Here is a 9,762-nt window from a genome sequence, read left to right on the forward strand (position 1 = left end):
TATATATATATAATCAAAATATATATAATTTTAATTAAATCCAAAATTTGTTGTTTTGTCTCTACAGATTCCACGTCAGCAGTGCAATGTTTTTGACCCGATATTTTCCACGTTAGAGATTTCTGTGCTTCAAGAACTGGATCTAAAAGTTATTTTTAAAAATGAGGTAACCTAATGCAGTGCTGTTCATTTTATATAAGTAAGAAATGCTGACAGAACAGAAAGGGATTTGTGATTTGCATGGCAACCAATCAGAAAAATTGCAGATTAGCTGACATGAGTTGCAGCATGTAGCTGACATTTTCACAAGCTAGTTAAATCAATCCCTAAGACCTGTAAGAGAGGGAGGCAAAGAAATACAGATGTCAGGTGAACATTGGAAATAGGATTGTAAACAAAAAATATTTTACCACCAGCAGAGGGTACAACATAAATATATGTAGTCTGGGATGGGGACAAAAATAAATATATATATTAGTGCAAAACTCAGGACAGTTCTGACAAACAGAGTGCCCCCCTAATGGATACCCCAAAACAAACAAACCAACAGATGCTAATGTTTAACAACATAAGATGTGGGTTCAAGTATAATCATTAAATCAAACTGAATCTGCTCTATAGGAGGAATAAATCTTGGTGCGGGAAGGCCATGACCGTATTTTTCTGTCTATAAGACGCCCCCATGTATAATAGCAAAAAGTTTTCCTGGCACACTCACAAGCTAGCATGTAAAAAAACTTGTCTCACCGCTAAGGTTAAAAACAGAGGTTTGGATACACATCTTCTGCAGAAAATGTGACAGCCGCGCCAAGGCACCTCTTATAGTGCGGTCCTAACTCTAAACTATCAGAGCCTCCATCTTGGAGCACATGGGGCAGAAGATAAAATTGGGTGCAGGTTTGTCAGGAGGATACCCAACCCCCTTAAAGGCACAGAGACGCACAAGGGACCCCGCACATCACAATGGCAGCTGAGACCCCCCCATGCATCACTGCACCAAAAAAATCATGCAAAACAGATGACAAATGCACTCATCAATTCGTCACCAGCTTTACAGTAAGGTGCACATGGAATGGGCTTTAAACAGTAAAATAGCAAAAAGTTTTCCTGGCACACTCACAAGCTAGCATGTAAAAAAACTTGTCTCACACTAAAACGCCCCCAAATTTTCTTACCCAAAATTCAGAAATCAATATTTTAAATGATATTATGCATCACACTTAACTCTGAGCCAATCACTTTATTTTTTCGTTTTCTGACATTTTTATGGGCACAGAATGCTCCGACATTACCGCTCTGGGCACTGGCTACACACGCTCTTCCCCAGCAACAGCTGACGTCAGGTACAAAAGATTTATGATTGAAGGAAACCTGTTATCTTGTCTCTGCCATCCGAAGTTTCACTCGTGAGGCTAGTTTGCAGAGGTATCGGCAGTTTCGCAACCGCGGTTCTCCTCTCGGCCCCCGTGTATAAGACGCCCTCTATTTTTAGGTAAACATTTTTATGAAAAAGTATAGTCTTATACACTGAAAAATACAGTACTTACAAGTTGAAGTCATTTAAGGCAGTTCAATGTTAATATTCTTACACAATGGCAAGGCTGAGCACAGTAGCAAGACTTATGGTGGCCTTACTGCATCAACAAGGTCTCTCGCAGGCAGTGATACAAGAAAGACAGGTGTTTCCATTGGTGCTGTCCAAGCTCTTCTCCATAAGCTCTGGTACATCCATCTACAGTCTGGAAAAGTCTGGTCATAGAAGACTTGCGGGCAAAATACCATTGACATGGAAACAAGGCCAAGCTATCCACCTATGCATGAAAGCTCAAGAACTGATGTGCAGAAAAATGGCAGTTGAATCTCTGGATGGATCAATCCTAATTTGGCGATATTTGGCTGTAAAAGAAGGCAGTTTGCTGAATCTTGGAGAGAGGTACAGGATGGGTGTCTGCAGGCAATAGTGAAGCATGGTGGAGGTTACTTTGCACATGGGGTTGGGGATTTGGCCATAATTAATGGTCTCCTTAATGCTCAAAAGTGCAGGCAGATACTTATATAGCAAGCAATACTGTCAGAAAGGCATCTGATTGTTCCCACATTAATTCTGCAGCAGGACCATGACCCCAAACATGCAAACAAAGCAGTAAAGAAATATGCTCTGTGAAAAGAAGAAAAAGGAGTCCTGGAAAAGATGGCATGGCTTCCACAGAGCCCAGATATCAACACCATTGAGCCTGTCTGGGATTAATTGAAGAAACAGAAGCAAACGAGATGGCCTAAAACCACAGAAGAGTTGTGGGTAGTACTAGATGTTTAGCACAAACTACCTGCTGCATTCCTTAAAAACTGTTCATACGTGTACCTAAGAGAATTGATACTGCTTTAACTCTTTTAATGCCAGAGTAATTTTTTTCATTTTGCACTCTCGTAGTACTGTAAAATCCAGCGTTTGTACATGAAAACACACTTCAAACCCCAAAACCTTATATATTTTCAGAAAGCAGGGGCCTTGTAGAATAACATAACAGTTGCATTTTTTATGTTGCATGATATTTGCACTACTGTTTATCAAATGTATATTCAGTAAATAATACACTTAAATTAATTCTAATGCACACAAGGACTATATAACACCCATAAAATAGAAAATATGAGGTTGTGTTAAGTAAATAGATATCAGATAAGTCAACCCTCAAAATTGCATGTGCCTGTGAAGTGGCAAAAAACTACAGTACCCATAATTGTCCATAGGTGACACTGTACAGGTCATCAGTTTTTGTTTTTGTTTTGGGTGTTTTTGATTTATTTTATTAAATGTAATATCTTTGTTTATCTAACTTTTTCCTTTTTTACTTAAAATGATTGCTATCACAAGGGGGATGACAAGCCTCCTATGTGATATCATAGTGAAGTGACAAGTTCTCTTTAAGGAGACATCAGAGGTCTGTTTGTACCCCTAATGTCACCCTGAACTCTGTTTAAGCTGATTAAGCACAGACTGTGTTTGATAACGGACCATTGTTTGACCACACTGTACCCGGAACTGCTGAGAGCTGAGCACTTCCAGGTTTATACTACCCAGGGGAGATCAGCAAATGGATATTTACTGATCTCGCACCCTTCTTCCTCCTAAAACCTGCCCTGGAGGTCCCAGGCACCCAGGATGGACAGGCCACATGATGTAGTCATGTTCCAGAGCATCTAGCAGTGATTGACTATTTACTACATTCTTAATTACACATTATTGGGCCTGTTTATTAAGATAAAGAGCAATATGGAAGTTGTAACCCAAAGCCCGTAATATAAATTGAATTTTGCTGCTGTGGGCTACTGTGATTTGCACATTGGCATTGCTCTTCATGCTGAAAATAAATACCAGGTACTATTGTTAATTTCACAGTCCTGTACTAGTGCTTTGTACATAAAAATTAAGTTATTAGGAGATGCTACAGTAGACTGTCTTTATCTTTCTAGGAGGGGAAGCATGCTGTGCAGAAACCCACAGTGTTCTACATGCTGCATTGTGGGAAGGCTCTATACAATAACTTGCTGTGGAGGAACTGGTCAGTAGAGGCTTTGTCACAAATGATTATCATTGGCAACAGTTTTAGAGGGATCGAAGAACGGTAAGCTGTAAACCCCTTCACGATACGTCTTTAAAGCCCTTTGTGATTTGAGAAATGAAATAACTCAATACTCTGAATACATCACCTCCGTATAGTGAGCTGACCTAGGAATAATCATGGTAAGCAAAGAAGGAACAGAGTCATCTTGCTAAATAGCACACCCGTGTGCATCAGAAGAACGGCTGGACACATGTACAAATCTTTTGTTAGGAAAAACAGCAAGGGCCTATTCACACCAGCCTGTCTGTTGAAATGCTGGTTTTAGAGGGCAGGCTAGTGCGTTGTGACAGCTCCGGTAGTGTGCATTGTAGCGATTGACTAACAGCTATTGGTTGCTGTAAATTATGTATTATGTAGGATGAGTACGGTATATAGTCACACACTGGTTTTCAGAACTGGTAGTTCTCAGTGCAGAACTTTTAGTACTGAAAACAAGTGAAAAATGATGTCCCCAATTCTAACCTAAAACTGCTGTCAGCTGACCATTAAAAGCAATAAATAAAAGATCTCCTACTTCCCTCACCCTAAGTTTCCAAAGAATCTAACCCCCAAAACACGTATTATTATATTGCAGCTTGCCAGTCCTTAGATGAGGTGTCTGCAGTAGTTTTCTTTTTGCCTTTTTTTCCTTTATTTTCACCTGGTATTTGTACAAATAAAGTTTGCCATAAACTGCTTAGATTTTCAAAAGAACTTTTGTATGAAAGAACTTTCTTTCGAATCTCTCTTAGTTAATGGGGTCAAATCTACCATCGATTTCAACCATAGTGATGAAAAAAACTTAAAGGTGCAGGATGACATTTTTTTTCTCAAAGGAATGAAATTCTAACAGTGAATATGGTTTTCATTCGGGAAACTCAATTCATTCCAAAATGAAAAGTTAAAATCAAACAAAATTTGGATCAACATTCATCAAGTGTCTGATGGCATTATTGGGTGCTAAAGAAAGATCTTTCGCTTATTTGAAATCTACTACTGTATGGCCAGCTTTACACACTCTGGGGAGGATTTATCAAAATCTGGAGCAGATTTGCACTGCAGCCAATCGGCTTCTCCGTCTCATTTTCAAATCTTTAATGAGCAAACTGAAGAGAGATGCTGATTGGTTGCCATGGGCAACTGCTCCAGTTTTGTTAAATTCCCCCCTCTGTGTGTGTGTCTACACTTATTCCACCCAGACTGGACTTTACATTTCTTCCTTTGTTCATCTCCATTACTTGGGGACTGATAGGATTGGTAGGGAACACAAATAAGATAACATTGTTTTATGGTTCCAGGTCAGCTCACAGGAAGTGACAAGGACATGGCTTTTCTGGCCAGATCAATGGGTATTTTCTGTACTTGCTGGAGATGTGGCTGCATTTGTTTTCTTTTGTCAGGCTTAGGACTGGTGAGCTGCAGTATATTTCATTTTTGGTTTTGGGTGTAGTTATACTTTAACAGTCCGGCTAGAAATTAAAAGCTGACTCTTGACACTGTTATACCCATAACTTCGATCTGTCGTTTAACCTCTCAATTATGTTTTTTTAGACATCTGAACTTTCATGCCAACATGTATCGGTGCCGGTATCTAAGCACGGACTGATTTGTACATACCTGTTTTTTATTTATAAAGCAGACAAAAACATGTTACACTATTCTTAATTTCTTTGTTTCCTTTTTTGTTCTTTATAATGTTGTATAATCCTTACATTGTGTCAAATATTTTATTTCTTAGGTTGCTATCCCGAATTTTGCAAAGAGACTATACTTATATCTATAAGGTAGGCATTTTATTTCAGAGGGGTTTTTTGCTACAGATAACTAATGACCATTTAGCTGTATAAATACTTTCCATTATTAATATGACTCTTCCTAACATATAAAAGGGTTCATTACTATAATAATATTTCTAATCTCCTTCTGAAAAAGCTAGGGGTCCGTTTGCCCAGATTCAATACTTTGGGGTGTATTTATAAACTATTTGCACAGTGAACATGTCTGTGAACGGGATTCCACACAAATTATGGCCACTAGCTGGAGCCAAGGAGTATATGAATTTCCTATGCTCCTCGGCTCCATCCAGAGGCAATAATGCATCACATCTTGCAGTGCAAACGGTTTATAAATACAAACCCTTCCAGTCACTGACCTGAAATGTAGATTTGGAAAGTTAAAGAAAAGTTCTTATCTGCATGCTTGTTTCATTCAGTGGCTCAAAGAATTGGAACCAGCCAAACAAAAAGCATTTTTAGAAAGAGAGGTCAGCAATGGCAGCAACTGTGTTTTTGTCATGACATGTCTACTTTACAGGCATTAGGTGCCCCTGCTTGTGGAAATATTATCTTCCTTTCTCCACTTGCTACATATCCAAAACATAGAAAGTCCTGAGCAGAATTTACAGTGTGAAAATCTCTCTATAAAGTGAAAGGGAAGACACAAAAGCATGAACTGGGGGGTAGAAAGGCTCAGTGAAGGACTTTTCAGCATTATAGCATGAGGCAGTTAGGTACCGGAAGTCATATTTTTCACAATGGAACGTCTAAGTCATCTGATGAAATGCTTGTAAAAAGTTATTTTATTAAGGCTGAACTCCAGGCAGATATAAAGACGCAAATTAATTACGCTTTGTATTCATTAAAGGAGAATTATGAGATGAGTGATTTCCACTCACCTCATAGTTCTAGCCGACCTGTGACAATGAGACTGTCACAGGTCGGCTCAGTAGATCGGGAGGTGAGCGCACACATACCGGCGTTCGCTCACCTCTCGATCCTGTCACGGCTCTCTGCCGTGACAGGGGGAGGGCTGGATTCCCCTCTCCCCGCTCCGATCTGCCAGCGCTGACTGGCGGAACGGACGGGGGAGGGGGCGGGTACAGCTGGCTCTGCCTCTAGATAGACAGAGCCAGCTGTCACGCAACTGGGCGGATCCCGTCATCTACGTCGGGATCCGCTCCGGCTGCCGCGTCTCAGTATACCGCGAGCTGTAGCTCGCGGTATACTGAGCTTAGGGTAACGGGAGGACGCTAGTTTGTGTCCTCCCGTTACCCTAAGGAGAACTATGGGGAAAAGCACTGACCCCATAGTTCTCCTTTAATACGTCATAAAATGTATTTATTTTTTAAATACAAGCAGTGTTGGCACCTATATTGGAGCTGCTATCGGCAACTTGCAGTCTCTGTACAGCAAAGCTCAGACCAGGAAAGAGAGACATAGCAGTGCTCATGTGCTAACAAGGAGCATACTGACAGAAGAATAGAGCAGAGTGACAGGGAGATGAGCTCATCAGTCTGCTGCTTTTTCTTTTGACTGCCTAGTCACAGGCTGGGGGAGGGGCAAGTCCTGGAAGTTGAATGTAACATCAGCATAGAACAATCAGGCCTACTGCCCTGCCAGACAGGACTGCGCTGTGTGGCAGTGCTCTGCAAATCTCAGGACTGGGTCGAAATACAAATCCATTAGCAGGGAAAACAGCTCCTATATACAGGTGAAACTCGAATAATTAGAATATCGTGCAAAGTTCATTTATTTCACTAATGCAACTTAAAAGGTGAAACTAATATATGAGATAGACTCATTACATGCAAAGCAAGATAATTCAAGCCGTGATTTGTCATAATTGTGATGATTATGGCTTACAGCTCATGAAAACCCCAAGAACGCCAAATCCACAACCCCAAAAAAGTAGATTATTACATGCAATCAATAAAACAAGGATTGTACATAGAACAATATCGGACCTCTGAAAAGTACAAGCATGCATATGTACTCAGTACTTGGTTTGGGCCCCTTTTGCAGCACTTACTGCAATTACTTTTGCACGATATTCTAATTATTCGAGTTTCACCTGTATGTATTTCATCTGTGTATTTATTTGCCTGGAGTTTAGCTTTATGTAGCAGGTAACTTTATGTTGACACTAATTTAAAGGACCATTAACGTGTGTGAAAGGTGAAATTGTTTAGTGAAGGTATAAATGGTTATGGATAGCGCACAGATGGTAGTAGATAGATCTGTGCACATGTTTAGTTTTAATCAACGTCTAATGTAATCTATCAACTTTCATTTCATTACAGAGTTTACAAGCTGTAAAAGAAACTGCGTTCCCGGAGTGCCCCGAGTACAGTGATATCTTCAATGACACGTCTATACATAGCTTTCCTCTTGCCAAGCTACAGACTTTTCCTGAAGATCTATGGCAGCTTCCGGAGGAGCCTCAGTACCAAGAGAGTGATGACCTGGAGATCGTTCGAAATCTTACTATATAGTACTGGAAGTAATTGACATTTTTTAATTGTTCTATAGTAATACAGACTGGAAATAACAGGGGCACTTCTAGGCCTGCACAACATTGGGTGGTTTACTTTTAAGTTTTGTGAATTCAAGTGAGACAGTGCTCTCCTGCAGCCAAACATGAAGACACCTATATGAGTTACATATACAGTATGTATGGCAGAATGTGGTGGTGTGCAAGTCATCTATCAGTGCTGGAAGTTTGGAGGTCATGTGATTCATTCACAAGTTCACTCATTCTTCATTTCCCTCAGCAACCTTAAAGCAGAACTGAAGCCAAAACTCTTTTTAGTTTTAAATAGAGTAAGAGAGGGTCATAACCCCTGTCAGGTTTTTGTTTTTTGTTTTTTTTTGCCATTTGTGTCCCCAGGGAGATTTCCCTTCATTAGTTGTCTGATAGCCAGAAGAGGACATGAGCGGATATAACTCCAAAGGGAGTGAAATCCCTGCTGGTAAGCAGTCCTTAATCCATTCACGCTCTATCCAAAACAGATGTATGTCAGCCACCTGTAGTCTTCACTAGTGCTGTGACTGGGTGACAATTCAGGAACACAATTTGGAGACAGTTGTCGCCGCATAACAGGAAGTGCCTGAACAAGGATCCTTATGGCAGGATCACCCGGTATTATTTTAAAGAAGACTGAATATTTAAAAAATAAAAAAGATTGAAAACAACTTGGCTTATATGAGATTTTAGTGATTAGGGTTGTCTGTACTTTGCTAGACAATAAAGGAAATCACTGCACTCCAGGTTACTTATTGGATATATTATACTGCAACGCAAGTAAATGATTATTGCTGGTTTTGTTAGTAAAACAAAAGTAACAACGTGATCATCAGGCTAGTCCGCAAACAGATTTCATGGGGGTTAGGCAATCAGTAAATATCCACTTTGGTTGATGTAATTTAACATTTACACATAATTGTCAGATGCTAAAAGCTCAATGACCTCTTTCACAAGCTTGTAGTTCCATCTTTGTTCTTTGAAGACCTTGGGATGAGCTATAAAGACAGGAGCAAATAGAAGAGTTGCCTACATTAATCAAGTCAATGTCATGTTTAATCTTCCTAGTGCCATTTAGAAGGTGAAACCTAAAGTCTGCTGTGGGAATAAGTCCAATTTTACTTCTGTTCCACTTTTTTATTAAACAGCCACATTATTTAGAACTTCCCGTTTTATGCTTGTCAGCCATGTACATTCCAGGCATAGAAAACTGACAGATTTGTTTAGACTGTGCTGCCTGGACCCAGGAGAAGTGGTCCCTATACATGGCGATGTGCCAGTACTTGTGTCGCAGGTGGGGGGGCTGGGTGTAAAGCTCCAGGATCAACAACAAACAGGACCAGTTTGTCTCCAGGTATAGGCAGGGCCGGATTTACTCTCCCTGCTGCCCCAAGGCCAAGTTCTGCAATTAGTCCTGCCTTCCCAAAGCCGGACTAAATGTAGAAGGCAACTTACCGCCCCGCGCCCGGAACCTTAAGTTCTGGGCGTCGGGGGATTCCACACCGCTGCCGCCCTTCTGCGCCCTGCCGCCCCGAGGCCTGGCCTCGGTGGCCTTGTGGGGAATCTGGGCCTGGGTATAGGGATCCTTTAGGGAAACCAGTGGTTTGCCCTTGTGGCTCTGTAGGATCAGTACAGTCTGATCTATGGCTTTCTTCCTCTGAAACTTCCTCCATACCAGCTTTGCAGGATCAAGACAGAGGGTGTTCTAGTTATTCTCATTGCTCTGGACTGCTCCAGGTTGGTGTATTTCGCCAACCTGGTAAGAATCCTGGCAGACATTCCATGACCAGGGGCAAATCATCAGAATCTTCTATACCAAGCATCAATTTGTCATCCTTCCTCACTGTCTTTAATGGAA

At 40.8% G+C, this 9,762-nt stretch overlaps 1 protein-coding gene across 1 annotated transcript in view; it reads left to right on the forward strand.

The window, feature by feature from the left end:
- Positions 1–7,891, forward strand: part of SRRD (SRR1 domain containing) — a 14,452-nt gene extending 6,561 nt beyond the window's left edge. Inside the window, exons 7-10 of the mRNA XM_018564629.1 lie at positions 68–166; positions 3,475–3,626; positions 5,344–5,389; positions 7,684–7,891. Of these exons, the coding sequence (XP_018420131.1) occupies positions 68–166; positions 3,475–3,626; positions 5,344–5,389; positions 7,684–7,875 (489 nt within the window). The 3' untranslated portion in view covers positions 7,876–7,891. The remainder of the gene's footprint in view (positions 1–67; positions 167–3,474; positions 3,627–5,343; positions 5,390–7,683) is intronic.
- The last annotated feature ends 1,871 nt before the right edge of the window (positions 7,892–9,762 follow it).

The sequence above is a fragment of the Nanorana parkeri genome, unplaced genomic scaffold (assembly GCF_000935625.1).
Source record: "Nanorana parkeri isolate BGI_ZX_2015 unplaced genomic scaffold, ASM93562v1 scaffold767, whole genome shotgun sequence".
In the NCBI taxonomy this organism is placed as follows: domain Eukaryota; kingdom Metazoa; phylum Chordata; class Amphibia; order Anura; family Dicroglossidae; genus Nanorana; species Nanorana parkeri.